We start from the raw sequence: 17,831 nt of genomic DNA, 5'->3' as shown, positions 1-17,831 counted from the left end.
AAAGAACATTTTCTCACCTTTTTTGAGTTATTCACAAAGTACTGAGTGCACAAGACATGGAGCATGTGAGTTTAATCTGCATTTCTCCGTTGCTTGAAGTCTCAACAATGAATAGTAAATCAAGTCCCCGAGTAGAAGTTGCCTGTTCCCACGGCGTAGACTCCCACCCATTTGGTATCATTGAGGGCAGAGGTGGGGACAGATGCACGCTCTCCCACCTTTTTTTTTTTAAGATTGGCTGATTCTTAGAGACACAGAGCATGCAAGTGGGGAGGGGGGAGAGGGAGACAGAGTATCTCAAGCAGACTCATTGCTGAGCGCAGAGCTGATAGCACAGGGCTAGACAACAGGGCTCAAGATCACGACCTGAGCCAAAACCAAGAGTCAGAAGATCAACCGACTGAGCCCCCCAGGTGCCTCGAGGTCTCCCACCTTTATGTTGCATCCTCACCACACAGACACGGCTGGCGTAAATAACCCCAAAAACAGGTGTACTATGTACAAAAACAATTAGGGGTGTTTGGAGTATTTATTGATTTTGTTTTTAATATAGCTAACTGTAAGTTCATACAGTTATTAATAAAGGCTGTTGAGCAGCTGCCTAGCAAAATTCCCGAAAATCCGGCAGTTGGCTCTTCAGAGTTAGCTCAGGCCTGTTCTGCACACCACGGGGAGGCAGAGGGTTCTAATCATGTGTCTGCCTGGAGTGTGCCCTGTGGCCTCGGGTGAAGTCCGAGCTCCTGGACTGTGGTCCCGGGACCCTCCCAGGCTGACCCCTGCCTCGCCTCCCACTATTTCTGACTTCAGCGGTGACAGGCTCCCCCCCTTGCCGCTGCCTCCTCTCCTCTCCGAACCATGCTTGACCTCCACGCTTTCGTCTACACTGGACGCCTTTCCTCCTGACCACTTCTCTTCCTGAGTACTCGGCTCGGTGTCCCCCAGCCCTGGTGGGTGGGGGGAGCTCCGGAGGAGGCTGCTGGCACAGTCCTGCCAGGGGCTACATAGGGCTCGGTGGGCCTTGACCGCAGGCTGTTCCCTCACCACACTGGGAGCTGCCTGACCAAAGCCCACCTCACTCCCCTGGGTGTGCCCCTCTCAGAGGCCTGAAGTCAGTACGACGGGGGCTTTTCTTCACCCCAAAGGGGCTGCATGCCCTTACTCCCACTTTGGTCTGGGTCCCATCCTTTGGGGACTGACACAGCTGAGCAAGGTCTTTTTCTCCTTTTGCCCAGCGTGTGGGGTCAAGCTCATCCCTCTGTACTCTCTATGGGGGAGGTTAGGGGCAAAGCACCCCAGGCTAGAGAGACAAGTACCCAGACAGGAGATGTTGGTGGAGAATGTTTATTGTATAAAAGAAGTAAGGGCTACCCCTTCCTGGGGCGCATGAACAGGACCCACCCCCCCAACCTCCCCCATCAGGAAGCCCAGCCGGGGGCTGCCCTGGACCCGCCCCTGCAGCCCGAGGGAGACCCTGCTCCCTTCCAGCCTCCTGTGGGGTCCAGGTAAAGCTGGAGCTGTGCCCCCAGAAAAAGGAGACAGAGCAGACAGGACTCCACTGCCCCAGCCCTGTCCCCAGGAGGGGTGGCCTCGTCCCCATGCTTCTACCCCCTCCCCACCCACACCACTCCCCCACAGCAGACTCAGGGACACCAAACATCTCAACACGACAGCAAACACGGGTCGGGCGGGGCTGCTCCTCTCGAAGCAGGCTCTAGAAGACTGTGCACTTCTTCCCCGGCTTTTTCACAGGGGGTGGGCAGAGCACAGCCCGGATGGCCTCGTCAAACACGGTCTTCAGGCCCCGCTGAGTGAGGGCTGAGCACTCCAGGTACTTGACAGAGCCTAGGAGCAGAGAGGATAGGGGCTGCTGAGGATGGGAGTCAGCAAGGGGGAGGACAGCAAGGGAGGGGGCAGTGAGGGTGGGAGGGGGAGTGCAAGGAGGGGGTCAGCACGGGTGGGGGCCTTCCAGAGCATGCCTCCCGCCCCTTCTTTCCTGCCCCCACCTGAAGGCCCTGCAGTGCCCACTCACCGATCTCGCGGGCCATGGCCAGGCCCTGGGGGTAGGTGATAGGTGCCAGCTTCTTGTCCCGAAGCCGCTCGATGGTGTCCTTGTCGTCACGGAGGTCCAGCTTGGTGCCCACCAGGAGGATGGGCGTGTGGGGGCAGTGGTGTCGCACCTCTGGGTACCACTGTGGGGATGGAGGCTCTGACCCCTACACCTGGGGGCTTCCCCTACAGCCACGCCCACAGCAGGCCATGGCTCCCAAGGGTCCCTTCATCTCAGTCCCTGGATCCACACTGAGCCCTTCCTGCTTCAGGAAGCGGGCAGTGGGCTTGGTGGGGAAACAACCAAGGACAAAAATACGTACCTGGAAGGTTCGTATCGGCCCTCCCTGCTCTGAGAGCCTCGCTCACCACCCCTACCCCACCTCTGCCCCTTCATCACTCCCCCTGGGTCACCTTCAGATCCAAGCAAAACAGGGATCTCCTCTGCCTCTAAAGGACAAGTGACCTAAGGTCTTCAGGCAAGACACCCCTGCCCTGCCAGGGAAAGTCCTCTGGACACCCCCTCCCCTACAGACAAGCCCTCCCGGCAGCACTGCCCTACCTTGGCTCGAACATTCTCAAAGGATGCTGGGCTCACCAGGGAGAAGCAGATCAGAAAGACATCCTTGGGAGAAAGGGTGAGGGGGCCCAGGTGGGAGTGGTCAAGGACCTCCAAATGGCCCCTGTCCCTCCACACACACACGAGGACCTCAAGGACCCCACCCAAGCCACCCAGCTCCTGGGGCCGGCCCTGCTGTCACCTACAGTTTGGGGATAGGAGAGCGGCCTCAGCCGGTCATAGTCCTCCTGCCCGGCGGTATCCCACAGCCCCAGGTTGACCGGCTTCCCGTCCACCATCACGTTGGCAGAGTAATTGTCGAAACTGCCAGGCAGAGCACGACTGTCGGTCCAGATCTTGGGCTCTCGGGCCCGCACAGAACCTGAGCTTTGGCAGCACCCTGGCCCCACCCCAGAAGCCCAGAACAGGGCCACCTGGGCCTGACCTCGACGCCCAGGGGAGCCCTGAGATGGGCTAGCTCCAGACCCGCCCACCCGGAGCGCTCACACGGTGGGGATGTACTCTCCCGGGAAGGCGTTGGTCGTGTAGCTGATCAGCAAGCAGGTCTTCCCCACGGCGCTGCGGACAGAGGCGAGCCACGTTGCTCCCGGGCCAAGCCTCAGCCCTCTGCCCAGCAAGGGCAGCCCCCTCCCAAGGGACCACAGGCGGAGACAGGGGCCCCAGCCCAGCAGAGCTGCAGGCGGGCCTCCAGAGGGTAGGGCGGGGGCGAGCCGGCTCAGAGATCCCGGCACCCCGGCGAGGGTGGGACCCGCGCAGGGCTCAGTCCAGGTGAGAGGCCTGGCCCCACCCACCAGGAGGCCAGGCGGCGGCCCGGGCAGCATCAGGTGGGCCCGGGCTGCAGGCCTGCGCCCGGCGGCCAGCCGGGACCCCGCCCCGGTGCGCCCTCCCGCTCCTGCCCGGCCCCAGGGCGCGCGCCGCACGGGCGTCGGGGCCTGAGGGCCGCCCCGCCCGGGCCCGAGCCGGTACCCCGCACCCCCGCCCCGGAGCCGTGCGCTCAGCCCGGGCAAGGTCCCCGGGGCCGCCCCCGCCCGGCCCGCGGCCTCCGCGCCGCGCACTCACCCGTCGCCGACCACCACGCACTTGATGGCCTGCATGGGCGCGGGCCGGGCGGGCGCGGCCGCGAGCCGAGCTGCGGAGAAATGCCCGGCGCCGCAGCGGCCGCGGACCCGAGCCGAGCGCCGAGCCGAGCGGCCGGAGACAGCCGAGCGCCGCCGAGCGCCGGGCGCGGAGACAGCCGAGCGCGGCCGGCGGGGGGCGCGGGGGGCGCGGGCCCGCCCCGAGCCCGGCACTCGCCGTTCCGGGAGAGCTCTGCGAGGGGTGGGGACACGGCGACGCCCAGCCAGTCCCCAAGCCCCGGCGGGCTCCCCCCAGCGCCCCCGGGATCCAAGCCGCGGGCCAGGGCGCAGCGCGGGCAGGTGACTCCCACCCCCACCAGGCCGTGCGTGGGGTGGTCTCTGCTTGTGGCTTCTTCTAGGGAGGGCGCGCCCAGGGCCCACTGCCAGAGGGGATGAGACCCCCCCACCCCCGCCCTGGCGCTGGCAGTCCCCAGTCCCTCCGCCGCCGGAGGTCGCCCGCAGTAGCTCCGCAGTCACCACTGGTCGTCGGTAGGGAAGGGCCACCTGGCTGCACCCGGAGGGTCTTCCTTCCAGGGTTGGGACAGAGGGTCTCCTGGGTGGTTGGGAGCACAGATGACGTGGGAAAAGGTACCGGCCCCAAACGTATCACAAAGTGTAAAAGTTATGTATTTCAAAAGACCCAGGGAGTCTCCTGGTTACATTGTAAAAGGAGCATGTGTGGTTACATCGGACGAGCTGATTGTGAGGGGGGGAGCTGCGGACAGCTCTTCTGGATTTCCCCCCCCCCCTTGGGGGCTTTTCCTCAGACGCATGTCAGGCTTGTTCCCTGGGACTGGGAGGAAGGCTCGGGAAGGGCCCAGGGGGTGCCCCCTCCGGTCCTGGTGGCCAGCAGCCCTGGGCTGGCCTAGCCTGCTAGCCGGTGCTGAGCAGCGGCGGTCCGCACGCACTGATCCGGCTGGGCCCCGATTTTCCAAGTCCCCAGACGTAGACCCTGCCTGCGCTGCCAGACTGTCCGCCAGGCTGAGTCTGGAGACGCAGGGACGGGCAGCAATGGGGCACACATGTCTGGGAGATGCTGCCCTCCTGCCCCGCCCCGAGTATCCTGCCTCCCTTCACTTCTGGGGGCTGATAGCCCTCAGAGGAGACCCCTGCACATAAGCCAGGACAGCATTTTGCAGGAAGCCGGCTCTCTGGGCCTCCTCCTCCCGGATCCGGGCGATCTCGGCCTCCTTGAGCCGAAGCTTCTCCCGGAGAGAGGCGTTCTCACTCTCCCTGTCCAGCAGCGCCTCCCGGTGGTCACCTGCGATCACTGCAGGACAAGAAACGGGGTGGAGGCGGCCCCAGCCGATCGGGAGGTCGGCAGAGGGGCCTGGTGGGGCTTGTGCGGGGTCCCCTGGAGGCCAGGCCCAGCTCTGCAGCCCGCCCGCCCGCCCGCCCTTGGGACTAGTGAGAAAGGGTCCTGCTGAGATGGCGCGGCGCTCGGGCTCCGCTCACCTTTCAGCCGGCGCTCCAGGGCTGCCACCTTCTCTTTCAGCGCCTCCTGGGCCGTCAGTTCTGCCTGCAGGCGGCCGTTCTGCTCACGCAGCTCCACCCGCACCCTGGTCACCTCGGCCACCTTTTCTTGGTCCTTGTTGCTCAGTTCCTGCCAGACATGGGGGTGAGTGTGTGGTGGGGGGCGGGGAGGGGGCGGGTGCGAAGGACGCGGGGGGCACCATCCCAGCCACCTGCTGCAGCTCCTCCAGGCGTCGTCTCAGGCCTTCCACCTGCAGGCCCAGCTGGCTGGCCCGGGCCTGGGCCTCGGCCACCGTCTGCCTCTGCTGCAGGCAGGCGCTCTGAGCCTCGTCCCGAGCCTGCGCCTGCAGCCGCAGCTTCTCCTCCAGGTGAGCCAGATGCTGCCGCTGTGGGCACAGGAGAAGGGCTGGTAAGCAGCGCGGGGAGGGCCCAAGCCCTGCCTGTTGCTTCCCTCCTGTGGCCCTGAGCTCACGGGGAGTGGGAGGGATCCCCCGCCCCAGCTAGAGGGGAGCTTTCATTTGCAACGTGGAAACTGCCTCCTAAGTTATTATGTGTGTATATCCTGAATAGGCTCAACTTGAACTCGCCTATAGGGAGTACCCATCTCCCAGGCTGACCATTCTGCCCTCTGGGTCCTGGCTCTGGCCATGCATACCCCTTCCCCCATCCCAGGGCTGGAGTCAGTGGCTCTTTGCAGGGGGGTCGGAGGTGATCCTGGACCTGTCCTGCTCTGACTCCTATCTGCCCCTGTACCCTTGGGACTCCTGTCCCCCACCTCCCCCCTACAAAGCCAAAAGACAGCCTGGGTCTGACCTGTGCACTTCAGCCCCTCAGGCCTCGCTCCCTGGTGGCCACGGGCTCACCTCCTCCAGACGGACTTGGTTCTTAGCCTTAATGAGCTCCTCCTCAGCCTGGCCACGCTCACTGAGAGCCGCCGCCTTCACTCGGCTCAGCTCCTGCACCACAGACAGTGACCCACTGGGCCTGTTCTCCTGTCCTGGCCAGGGGCTCCTCGGGCCCCACCCAGCTGCTAGGCCAGGGGGTATACCCCTGCACCAGCCTCCTGAGGGCTCCGCTCACTAGGCAAGGTTGCCACAGCCAAGGGATCCCATGTCCCACCTCATGAGGTCCTTCTGGCCTCACAAGGATATTGATGGGTGGGTCCTGATGAGGTTCTGAGACCACAGAAGGGGTGCCCCAGGTAAGGGCAGAGCCTTGCACCAAACCAGCACATGCTCACCTCCTCCAGGGATAGCCGCAAGGCCTCCAGCCTCTGTACCCTCTCCTGCATGGCCCTCTCACTCTCTTCCAGGTGACGAGTCATGTGCTCCACCTGCCCAGGTGAGGGGCAGGAACAGGGCTGGAAGACTAGCTCCCCAGCTTACATCCCCCCATGGAATCCCCACCCCGTGGTGGCAAGTCCTGGGGACACTTCCTTCCCAGAAGGGGCTGCCCCTCGTGGCTTTGCAGGAAGCGAGGCTTCGCAGTGCCACACTCAGGTGGCAGCCTGTGCTAGGGTCCTTTCTAGAGGCTGGTCGGGAGTTTCTGGGTCTGGCATCTGCCGGGGCTGGCAAAGAACTCACACCCAGCACCGCAAGGTTGTCAGGGGAGCACAGCCAGGGGTGTGCGTTGGGGACAGCCTGCCACCCCGGGCGGACGGCAGGGACAAGAGGCCGGATGGTGTAACTAACAAGCACCTCCTTGGCTCGCAGCTGCTCCAAGTCCTCCAAGCTCTGTCGGGACCTTTTCTTCTCCAGTTCCAGACGCTCTGGAAGCCCAGCGGGGACAGCAGGGTGGGAATCCCTGGGGGGCCCTCACTCCCTGTCCTCCCCTTTCTGGGCCCCTCAGCCGCGAGCCTGCGTGTGCCCACCCTCGGCCTGGTTGGCCCGCATCTTCAGCTCAGCCGTCGTGTTGCTCAGCTCCTGCCTGGCCAGGAACAGCTGCTCCTGCTGAGCTCTCACCTTCCGCTCCAACTCGTCCACCTGGGAAGCCAGCACCATGGGCGGGAAGCTTGGGCCCTGGCCCCCTGCCCTTGGCCCCTGCCCCAGTCTCCCCGGGGGCCTGGCCCCTCACCCCTCACCTGGTTTCGCAGAAGCAGGTTCTTCTCGTTGGCAGCAGATAAGTCTCTGAGGAGCTTAGACTCCCGCTCTGCAGCCTCCTGCGGGTGAGACAGGGCACCACCGGTCACCCCTGCCAAGCACCGCCCGCCCCCCTGCCCGCCCTGGTCACCTGCTGCTCCATCCTGTGCTCCTTTGCCTGCCTCTGCGCCAAGCTTTGCTGTTCCTGCTCCGCAGTAGCCAAGAGCTCTCCCAGGCCCTGGGCCTTTTGCTCTGACAGGGCCAGGGCGGCCTCGGCCATCTGCAGCCTATAAGGAGGGAAAAGCCAGTCCCGCCCCAGCTTCACCTTGAGCCCTGCAAAGGCACTGCCGTTCTCCTTCTTGCCAACCACTAGTCACCTCAGCTAAAGCTCACCTCCTCCAAGAAGCCTTCTGGGATTATCAACCCCGCTGTCTCCCCCCTCTACTTTGTACACTGGGGACTAGGGTTCTTGTCTTTATCACTCTTTTCTGCCCCTGGCACATCCCTAAAACGTTCCGAAGCCACCCCTCCACCACTCGCCTACCCTCTGCCCCACTTACTTGGCCTTGAGGGCATTGATGATGGAATGTCTCTCATTCAGGGCTTCCTGAAGCTGCCCTACGCATGCTGCCGATACCCTATAAGCAAAAAGGAAGGTCCAGGAACCCCGAAGCTCAGAGCACTCCCAGGCCCCCCTGGCTCTGGTAGCAGCTACTGCTCTTCATGCTTCTACAACGTTCCAGGTGTGGCCAGGGAAGTTCTCAGTGCTGCCCCGAGCCCCCCAGCCAGTGTCTTTGGCAAGAACATGCTACCAGCTCATCGGTGGGCAAGTGACAAGGCTCAGGGCCAGTCACCCCACAAGGCCAGAGCCAGGACCCAAACCTCAGGCACCCCACCTGAGCTGTAGCTCTGCAGCCCTGGGGCCACACTCACCTGCTGCTCCTGGCCATCTCTTTTCGCTGCTTATCAATCGTCTCCATCAAGTCCAGAAACTGGGGACAGAGCCAACCAGAGCCCCGTCAGGGCCCGGAGCCTGCCTACCGCCCCTGGTTAAGCAGGAAGGAGGGCAGATGCCCACCGAAGCAGAACAGAAAAGCATCTGCCTCATCCGAGAGGGGGATGGGGCTCGCACACAGCGAGGCCCACTGCCCGCCCACCCGGCCAGAGGTCAGACCAAAAGGCTGCCTCTCGGGCCTGAGTGTTGGCCACTCAGAGAAGCTCCAGGGTCCAGGGGAAGGGAAGATGGCCATGGCATGGGGACCAAGGTGGAGCGAGGCTCTGCAGTGCTGTCCTCACCTGCCGGGACTTCTCTTCCCGGAGGTGTTTTACCTCCTTGCTGAGCACATGGGTGCGGGCCTGGTTCTCTCGGGAAGTGGTCTGCCGCTCCTGGTTGTGGTCCATGGCTTGCTCTACGGAGAGTCCAGTTGCCCACCAAGGGGGCTGCTCAGCCCTCAGAGTGGCCAACAGTTAGCCCAGCCCTGGGCCCAGAAGCCAGTCATCAGAGAATCAACACTGTGGGCAGTCTCACCCCGCAAATCAGAGCGCACTAGGAGGTGAAGGGCTTGAGCAGGGGTAGGGGTGGGGGTACCAGTGGGGCCGGGAGCCCCGGAGGCAACTGTGCAGGGCAGCACGCACATGGGAAGAGGCAGGGGAGACTGCCCAGCTGCCAGAGGTGGAGGCTATCCTGGGGCATTTGGGCTCCATCCCAAAGGTCAGAGTCCACTGTATGACTTTTAAGAATTGAATGTCATGGGGCACCTGGGTGGCTCAGTTGGTTAAGCGACTGCCTTCGGCTCAGGTCATGATCCTGGAGTCCCGGGATCGAGTCCCGCATCGGGCTCCCTGCTCAGCGGACTCTGCTTCTCCCTCTGATCCTCCCCCCTCTCATGCTCTCTCTCTCTGTCTCACTCTCTCTCAAATAAATAAAATCTTTAAAAAAAAAAAAAAAAGAATGTCATGCTCAACTCCTGTGTTCTGGAGAGATTCAGGCAGCATTTGGAGAAGAGCCACCCAAAAGCTGGGGGACTAGGAAAAGTTTGGGACGATGACATGGGCGGGGCAGGCCCAGCAGGAGGCGGTGGCCCCATGCAGGATTCCAGCCCAAGTTCAGGCCCTGGGGTGGCTGGCGCTACGGGCAGAACAAGTAGCCGTGTGGAGTGGCAGAGTGTTCTACTGGGCTTGGGGCTGAGTTGTCGGGGTCACTAATGGGAGGGGACCATGGAGCCCGGGTGGCCCCACACCCATGAACTCTGGGGTGTCAGGGCAGATGCCCAGAAGCCCCTTCCCAGCTGTGGCTGGGCCACCAAGGCATGAGTGTGGCCCTCAGGGCAAGGCCCCAAGCCACAGTGCCTCCGTTTCTTCATCTGTGCAAGAGGTGACACCCCCCCCCCCAACGTCGCAGGCCTGAGAAGGGAGCGCACACACTGAGGAGAGCTCAGGGCAGCAGAGAGCAGAGCTCCGCAAGCTCACCGCCATCACATCCCTCCCCGACACCTTCTCCCTCTTCTCCCTGTTTCTGATTTAGTCTACCTCACGATGCCTGTACACATCCCCGTCCTGAGCCTCGAGCCGCCCCTCCCGCGGTGGCTGGCCCTGTCAGAAGGAATCAGCTTTATGCCCAGCTCCAAACAGCGCGAGCCATCAGCAGCCCTGAGTGCCCATACCCACGGCTCTGAGGATGTCGCCTGGGACGTTATTCCCAGCCAGCTCCAGCCTCCACAGGGTTCTGTTGCGGGGGAGAGAGTTCACCAGGGCCCGGCCCCCCAGGAGGCCGATGCTATTCCAGCGCAGGTCTGGAAGGAAACCTGTTGTCACCAGATGGAATGCACCTGGACAGAGCTGGCCCGGCCCGGGATGCTTTCTTTGAGGAAGGGTACTCCCTGTGATCACCAACAGAGCAGGGGCCCCGCTCACCGGGCCCTCCCCACGACACCCTCCCACCCCCTTGCTTCCGGAAGAGGACAAAAGCAGCAGCAAGGCTGAGTGGACAGTGGCACAGAGCCCCAGACCGCAGACCTGGAGGAGGCCAGTGAGGGGAGGCCTCACCCAGCTGCTGGAGGCTGGCGTTGCATGTCAGGGCCAAGGCCAGCTCCTCCGCGCCCTTGTGGCTGATCTGGTTGTTGCGGAGGTCCAGCTGCCGGAGGGTGCCATTGCCCGCCAGGGCCCCGCAGAAGGTGGCGAAGGCATCTTCCCACGTGCCCAGGTTGTTCCACTCCAGGGTGAGGCTGTAGGAAAGGTGGACGTGAGGTGGGTGGCCCCAAGGAGCACCCTGCTGCCATAGGGGCCAGAGGAGAGGTGCAGGCTTCAGGGCCTTGGTGGAGAGGCTAGAGCATGTGAGTAACTTATACTTGCCAACTCCCTACCAACGGATGGGAGACACAGACGACCAGCCAGGAGACGATGCTCTCAGGCTGCAGAATGTGCCCTCTGAGCCAACCCCGAACCACTCACGGGGTGGGAGGGGTGCTAGGGGCCAGGACCACACTTCACCTCTGAATGGACTTGTTCTGTCGGAGGAGTTGTCCCAGAGCCTCAGCACCTGCAGCTTGAAGGTTATTGCCCTAGGGCAGGAAGAGGCAGGCTGGTTAATTCCCCATTGTTGCAGGATGAGCTCCAAATGCCACGTCCACACCCCACAGGACCCTGGTCCAGCAGTGGATGAGGCCAGGTGGCTCTTGGCAGAAGGTACGGCTCCTTTCAGATATTGCTTTCCCTGACCACAGTGGGCCTCCTGGTGCAGGTTCATTGTTTGTTCATGTGAACACTTTGGAACTCACATTCCTGACCCCCAATCACCACCCACCCACCCCCACCAAGACCATCAGAAATGGGTGTGGAGCTCTATGTGCCAAGAGTACTTAAGACACTGTCTCTGGCCACCATTCAGATTTTCAGGCTGCCAGGACACTCAAATCTTCCTCCCCCCACCCCCCCTCCCGGTCTCAAGTAGCACGCCCAAGTGCAGACCTGCTCACCTTTAGATCCAGAAACCGCACGACGGTGTGGGCACACAGCCCCTGGAGCAGCAGTGTGGCCCCTGTAGGAAGGTAGGGCCGTCACTCTGTGCCCCTGAGCTCCTCCCTGTGGGCTCCAGCTTGGAGCAGCTCCCCAGACACAGGGGAGAGATGACTGTCCCAGTGGCCCCCAGTGGTCAGGATTCATGCCAGAAATGAGTTGCCCTGCTCACTGCCAGGTTTGAAACATCTGGGGTGCCTGGGTGGCTCAGTCGTTAAGCGTCTGCCTTCAGCTCAGGTCACGATCATAGAGACCTGGGATCAAGCCCCACATCGGGCTCCCTGCTCGGCGGGAAGCCTGCTTCTCCCTCTCCCACTCCCCCTGCTTGTGTTCTCTCTCTCGCTGTGTCTCTCTCTGTCATAAATAAAATCCTTTAAAAAAAAAAAAATCTGTACTCTCTGCTAGGCACAGAGCCAGGCTGCTGACCTCATGCTCACCAGCACACTGGATCTCTCCTAAGTCAGGGGAAGGTAAGGTTTCTCTGTTACAGAGAGAAACTGCCCTCTGATGCCAGGGACGCTGCCGCTTGCTTTAACGACGTACAGTACAGAAGCGCAGAAACTGGGCACCTGGGTGGCTCAGATGGTTAAGCATCTGCCTTCGGCTCAGGTCAAGATCCCGAGGTCCTGGGATGGAGCCCCGCATCGGGCTCCCTGCTCAGCGGGGAGCCTGCTTCTCCCTCTGCCTCTCTCTCTCTCCCTGTCTCTCATGAATAAATAAATAAAATCTTTAAAAAAAAAAAGAAGAAGAAGAAGAAGCACAGAAACCTCACAAAGATGAGGTCTGGTGGGATGGAAGAGCTCTCTGCCAGAGGCTGCCAAGGAACGAGAACCATGTGCAACAAATCAGAGCAAACAGAGCAAGGCCGGGCTGCCCGCAGGCAAAGGGCTTGATCCCAATCCCAACTCTGAAGCTGCGAGGGCTGCCCTGGCCCCTGCCCATGCTCGGGTGCCCACCTTCCTCGCTCAGCATGCAGTCACTCAGGATGAGCTCCGTCAGCAGTGCCTCCTTCTGCAGCAGCTTGCCCAAGGCCCTGCAGGTGTCCACGGTCAGGCTCTGGGTGGCCAGATCCAGCCGGCCCCGTGGCAGCTCCTGCAGTTGCTGCAGGACAGTTTCCTGGGGCTCAGCCCCACTTTCCTTGCACAGCCGGCTGTAGGAGTGCCGGAACTCCTCCATGGCACGCTCCTAGAGACGGGCTTCACCATGAGCCAGCTGAAGCCGAGGGCAGGCTCCGGCTCCCCGGCTCCCCTCCCTAAGGGCAAGAGGGCAGGGCCTCTCCCGTGGGGGCCTACGGCGCCGAGCGGCTCAGGGTGGAGCACAAGGACTCCTAAGTCCTCAGCAGCCGAGCAACGAGGGACAAACCGAACTGGTTCTCCAGGAGGGAGACCCCATGAGGGCGGGGGGTGGGCAGGGGACCGCTCCGGCACGGAACCGGGGAGGGGGGCGTGCGCCAGGCGGCGGGGATGGGGGCCCCGCGCAGACTGGCCCTCCAGCAGCGGGGCGGGACTCCAAGCCCCCAGCCAGCGCGCTTCGGACCCTCACTCTCTGGCAGCGGGTCCGCGCGGCCGCCGCGAAGCCTCAGTATCCAGGAAGAGCAAGGTGTGCCGGGAAGGGCGGGCGCAAACTGCAACTCCCAGGAGGCTCTGCGGGGGAGGGCGTTGCTCGCCGCGGACCAATAGGGACGAAGGGGCGGGCACGCGCTGCGGGCCCACGGGGGTGGGGCTGGGCGGGGGCGGGGCTGCGGGAGGCGCGCTCCGGGCTGATTGGCTGGGGGGCGGGGCGGGGCCTCGGAGGGCGCGCTCAGGGCGGACTAGCTGGGGGGCTCCCGGGGCTCTGGAGGGCGCGCGTCCGGGCGGCTGTCATGGAAGGAACTGGCGGCGGCTTCCGGAAAGTGAGAGGGCTGGCAGGGCGGGGGGCCGGGCGGCCGGGCGGCGGGGCCGGGCGGCGGGCGCCGCGGCCCGGCCCCACGTGGGACTCACGTTCCCAGAATCGCGCCCTCTGCCCTCCGCGGGTGGGGTCCTGCACCCGAGTCGCTGGAGGCCGAGCAGGCAGCCGGGTTTGCGGCAAGAGGGAGGGGTGTGCAGAAACAGGGCGGGGGCGGGGGGTGCGCTCGGACAGGAGCCCGGGCCCCACCACCGCCCTAACGGCCCGGGCGCCCCGGGACCCCGCGGGACTTGCTCTCAACCAGGTGGCGCGGAGTGGCTCAACCCGGCTCGCTGGTGGCCACACTGCCTGCAGATTCCCAAGCTTCCCTTTGGCCCGTCGCCTCTCACGGGGCCCTGGGCTTCGCGTCCCACCTGAGCAGGGCTGAAACTGGCCCTGCTGGTCTGTGGTCCATCGTGGCGGGGGTGGCCGGGGTTGTGGCTCCGCACGTGTCCTCCTGGACACCAGTCAGGCACGCTTGCATGCCCTTGACATAGATTAACCCGTTAGGACTTGGGTGCAAGTACGATCCTCACTTACCAGTAGAGAAACTGAGGCTGTCCCGCTCAGGAGCCTCACCGTATGCTCTGCCCCAGTGAGTGCGGTTCTGGGTGGCTGGGAAGGTATGGGGGCCCCTACGGGCTTCCACCCCCTGCAGGCTGTGAGTGGCTTGAGCCTCACTTTGTGGGTCTGTGCCAAGGTTGGGAGGCACTGAGCCCTTGATACCAGGCAGGTGCGCTGGGAAGGCCCGTGGGCCTTGCTCCACCAGTCCAGGTAGCAGTTACTGCCTTACAGAGAGGCAGGGGTTCTCTGTGGCTCACTTTCTGCTTCAGCCTCCTCTTCTCCTTTGTCACCCAGGAGGGTGGCTCGGCCCTGGCCCAGCAGCGGGTCATGACTGAAAAGGGAAAGCCACTGAGGCTAGGGTGACTTGGCAGAGTGGTGGTCACAAGAATCCCCCCATTATAATTGCTGGAGACAGGAGCACCAGCAGACCTGGACAGCCCTGAGTCCTCACCCCGAGGGCTCTGGCCAGAGCTGGGGTTACAATCATTACCCTTGAGCAGGCCTGTTGCAGGTGAGGGTGAGAGGGGCAGAGGGAAGCCGTAGGGGCTGCGTGCAGTGGGGTAAAGGCTGAATGCGTCCCAGGTCCAGTCCTGCCCTCCTCAAGTTTGAGTTACTCGTCTGTTTAGGGGACCACCGCCACATGCAGCTGGTGCTGACTCCTTTGGTGTCGGCAGCCCGGGTGCAGGAGGCCTGCTCCTGTAGCTCTTCCCCGGTTCCAGGAGCAGGTGGGGCGGCGGAGCCTTGTGGGCCTTTTCCAGCACCTTCTTGGTAAGCAGCAAGAAGGACAGCAGGGGGCGCCAAGCCCTCACGGTCACTGCTGGGAGGGCAAGGCTGCGTCTGGAGTGACCCGGTGGCAAGTTCTTCCCCTCCTGAGCCTGGGCCCCATGGCGTCCACTCCCTCCCCTGCCCCTCTGCTCTGCTCTCGGGCTTTGCCGAGCTGCCCTGGGTGAGGCAGCGAAACCTCCAGAGGCTAAAGCTGGAGGCGTGGCCAGTCCCCAGCTCCCCTTCCCTGCGTGACACCCCATTTCTGGGCTCCTCCTACCTCCCGGCTGGCTCTGCTGGCTCCTCATTCACAGCCTCTTGTGGCTGGACCCTGCTCTCCGTAACCTACCTCCCTTGGTCCACCCCCCAAAGCCTCATCATCCTTGGACCTTCTGGAAGGCTCTTCTCAGCTCCAGCCACCTACCCAGCCACTCTGCTTGGGCGCCTCATGCGTGTCCCTCACTCAGCATGTTCCAAGCTGAGCTCCTGGGCCCCAGAATCTTTCCCCCACAGCCCCCAGCTCTGCAGAGTGGTGCCGTCCTTTAGGGGCTCAAGCCCCCCACCTTGAGGAGCCTCGGCTTGGACCCACCCTTGTCCGGAGGCCCTGTGGACATGCTCAGGCTCTGCCTCCCCTCCTCCCGCGTTCACCCTGACCGCCTATAGGCGGAGCAGCCCAGCCTCTGCCCAGTTGTGGGCTTCCCAAGTGACCATCCCAGGCCCTGCATGTGGCCGACTCTAGAGAGGGACCTCAGAGGGAGCTGACCTGGCGCCAAGAGCAGGGTCTGGCACAAGCTAGGCAGTGTGGGCAGTGTGGACACACCTGCCAAGGGGCCCACTGGAGGAGAGCGCCTCAGCCCCGGGGGCGGGAGTGCAAGACCGCCCTGGAGCCCAGGAGGACCGGGTGGGCACCGGGGTTGCTCCCACCTGTCCACCACCTGTGTCTGACTTACGATCCTTCTGGAGGCATTGGGGGCTCCTCACTGCCCAGGCCCCCACCCTGGGAGGGCCTCTCCAGCATCCAGAACTCAGCGCCCAGGGGGTCTGTGGCAGGCCAGGGGCGGTGCCGGGCCACTGACCCCTCTGCCCCCGCCCCCCAGGACCTGGTGAGCAAGCTGCTGCAGCTGCATTTCACGGACAGCAAGACCAAAGGTTCGTGGGCGCCACCTGGAGGGCAGGGCCAGAGCACTGCAGCTCTGGGGGGCGGAGGGGGGGGGCAAGGCCTCGGGGGGGGGGCAAGGCCTCGGGGAGGGCAGGGAGCCACCTGTGTGAGGAGTCATCAGGCGGAAGTAGTGAGGAGAGCAGTGGGGTGACCAGGGCGGCAGGGGAGGGCAGGGCGCGGGTCCTGTAACCTGCTCCCCTCCACTTTGCAGTCAGCGGGGATGCACTGCGGCTCATGGCGGAGCTGCTGACCATCTTCGTCGTGGGTGAGCCCGAGGGCCCCCGCAGTGTCCTCTGGTGTCCCACCCGGCCAGCCCGGACGCTGTCCCCTTGTGTTTTCTCGGCGGGGGGGGGACTCCCACACACCTCTTACCTGTCTTCCCACCAGCCCTAAGCTCTGTGTCCCCCGGTGCGGTCTTCTGAACCACCAGCTGGCATGGGTGGGGGAGGCAGCCCAAGCCCCCCCCCCTCACCGGCCTCCTGTGTGGTGGCAGAAGCGGCTATCCGCAGTGTCCGGCAGGCCCAGGCAGAGGACCTGGCTCTCGTGGACATGGACCAGCTGGAGAAGGTGCTGCCTCAGCTGGTAGGTGGGCCCAGGGGGCGCTATTGTCCCATCCTGCGTCCTGCCCTCCCAGGAGCAGGGCCGGTGCCCATGGGCTCTGAGTGCTCCTCTCCCCCACAGCTCCTGGACTTCTAGGGGCCTCCACCCCCACTGCGGCCCGCTGTCCAAGCCAAGGCCGAGCCCCGCGCCCACACTTCTGCGGTCTCTGGCTTCAGACAGGGAAGGAGCCGCTGATGCCTGAGACCGATACTCCCCTCCAGCCCCGAAGACTGAGCTAGGTCCTGGCAAATGCCCCACTCCTCGTGGTGTCCTCTCTGTCCTGCTGCTGACCGCCTGGACACAGCAGATGGGGGGCTCGCTGAGGGACCTGGGGGGGCAGGTGGCCTGTACCTTCTACAGACAAGCGAAGCTGCCCACAGGCTGACACCCCAACATCAAAGCTTCTGTGCAACCTTTCAGCCATCTGATACCCCTCAGAAGATGCTTCCCTGAGCTATAAATTTGTTCTCACAAGGCAACGTCAATAAACCAAAGCTGCCTCTCGGGCCCGCCTCCCTGTTGCCATTAATCACCCAAAGTCAAGTTGCTTCAAAGCCTGCTGGCCTGCCGGTCCACGCTGCTGGGAGGGCAGCACAGCTCGCGGGAGCCCGCATGCGTGAGAGCCCTGCCGGGGGCCACAGCGAGGGCCACTGAACCCTGAGCCCTCACACGAGGCCGCTCACTGGGAGCACAGAACGGTGCTGCTCCCGCTGCGGGCCCGGGAATGCCGCCGTGGGCAGGGCCTGCTGGTGGAGACCAGCTGCACGGGACCTGTCAGGGGCTTGGTCGGGGTGGTGGGGCTGCCCTTGGATGCGCGGGGGCCTCGCCGCCCCCCAGCCCCGCCCTCTCCACCCCGCAGCACCCACCTCGCTTTAGCTCTGACAGCTGCCCAGCGACTGCAGTCAGGACACACACAGCTGCACAATGTCCCCTGGGGAGGGACACCAGCCGCCCCACCCACCGTGGGGATCGGGGGGGACCCTGGAGGACCTCCAGGGGCAGCCTCGCCCACACCTGAGCAGGGCATGGGCTGGGGGGCAGGCCTGCCCTCCCGGATTTAGCCCCGCTGGCTGCTTCCTGCACCCCCCCCACGCTGGCCCCTCAGCTCTGCTCCCTGGCCTCTCCTCGGGGAGTCTCGGGGCTTCGAAGCACTGGGAACCCATGGCAGTGATCAGACCTGAAGGGAAGGCTGAGGCTGGCCGGAACCCATGCGCGCAGCCACTGAGAAGTGCGCTCAGGTCGGGGAGTACGGGGCCAGCCTGCCCTCGCCAGGCGTCCTCCCAGTCCCTCCGTCCTGGTGGCCTGGGCTAAGGCAGCCCTGCCTACACGCAGTCCCGCAGCTAATGCCTGGGGCCTTTCTCACACTTGGGTCCTCACGGGAGGGGTAACTCGTGGGGTCAACTGGGTGAAATCAGCGGCTCAGGGAGGACACCTGCGCCTTTGTTCACCAGCACGTGGCACCCCCCAGGCCCACCCAGGTCCAGACCCACTGCAGCACCGATGGGCCCAGGGGACAG

At 63.9% G+C, this 17,831-nt stretch overlaps 3 protein-coding genes across 8 annotated transcripts; 1 reads left to right on the top strand and 2 right to left on the bottom strand.

Moving 5' to 3' along the window:
- Positions 1–1,406: 1,406 nt before the first annotated feature.
- Positions 1,407–4,338, bottom strand: RAC3 (Rac family small GTPase 3). 2 transcript variants are annotated; one of them, XM_045887984.3, is made up of 6 exons: positions 3,686–4,338; positions 3,113–3,184; positions 2,812–2,929; positions 2,609–2,671; positions 2,026–2,189; positions 1,407–1,842 (listed from the first exon to the last, which is right to left on the bottom strand). In XM_045887984.3, the coding sequence occupies exons 1-6, from the start codon at positions 3,718–3,720 to the stop codon at positions 1,782–1,784; spliced, it is 513 nt and encodes a 170-aa protein (XP_045743940.1). In that variant the 5' UTR covers positions 3,721–4,338; the 3' UTR covers positions 1,407–1,781. The 2 variants fall into 2 exon arrangements, with proteins under 2 accessions (XP_045743940.1, XP_045743939.1); XM_045887983.3 differs by having other exon boundaries at positions 2,030–2,189.
- Positions 4,339–4,345: 7 nt separating this feature from the next.
- LRRC45 (leucine rich repeat containing 45) lies at positions 4,346–12,937 on the bottom strand. 4 transcript variants are annotated; one of them, XM_045888235.3, is made up of 17 exons: positions 12,263–12,936; positions 11,267–11,328; positions 10,782–10,852; positions 10,338–10,516; positions 9,956–10,084; positions 8,589–8,701; positions 8,226–8,284; positions 7,853–7,930; positions 7,444–7,579; positions 7,295–7,372; positions 7,085–7,196; positions 6,912–6,982; positions 6,455–6,547; positions 6,078–6,170; positions 5,427–5,600; positions 5,197–5,344; positions 4,346–5,011 (listed from the first exon to the last, which is right to left on the bottom strand). In XM_045888235.3, the coding sequence occupies exons 1-17, from the start codon at positions 12,480–12,482 to the stop codon at positions 4,815–4,817; spliced, it is 2,013 nt and encodes a 670-aa protein (XP_045744191.1). In that variant the 5' UTR covers positions 12,483–12,936; the 3' UTR covers positions 4,346–4,814. The 4 variants fall into 4 exon arrangements, with proteins under 4 accessions (XP_045744191.1, XP_064439640.1, XP_054366610.1 ...); XM_064583570.1 differs by lacking the exon at positions 9,956–10,084 and having other exon boundaries at positions 12,263–12,937; XM_054510635.2 differs by lacking the exon at positions 6,078–6,170.
- Positions 12,938–13,060: 123 nt separating this feature from the next.
- Positions 13,061–16,820, top strand: CENPX (centromere protein X). 2 transcript variants are annotated; one of them, XM_064583571.1, is made up of 5 exons: positions 13,061–13,197; positions 15,653–15,704; positions 15,926–15,979; positions 16,208–16,296; positions 16,491–16,820. In XM_064583571.1, exons 1-5 carry the CDS (start codon positions 13,168–13,170, stop codon positions 16,551–16,553), a joined length of 288 nt encoding a protein of 95 aa, XP_064439641.1. In that variant the 5' UTR covers positions 13,061–13,167; the 3' UTR covers positions 16,554–16,820. The 2 variants fall into 2 exon arrangements, with proteins under 2 accessions (XP_064439641.1, XP_045743941.1); XM_045887985.2 differs by having other exon boundaries at positions 13,062–13,197; positions 16,396–16,820.
- The last annotated feature ends 1,011 nt before the right edge of the window (positions 16,821–17,831 follow it).

Source organism: Mirounga angustirostris, unplaced genomic scaffold, assembly GCF_029215605.1.
Source record: "Mirounga angustirostris isolate CCGP_5_RB_7025 unplaced genomic scaffold, mMirAng1.0.hap1 SCAF_17, whole genome shotgun sequence".
Classification (NCBI taxonomy): Eukaryota; Metazoa; Chordata; class Mammalia; order Carnivora; family Phocidae; genus Mirounga; species Mirounga angustirostris.
This window is presented reverse-complemented; position numbering and strand designations above follow the sequence as displayed.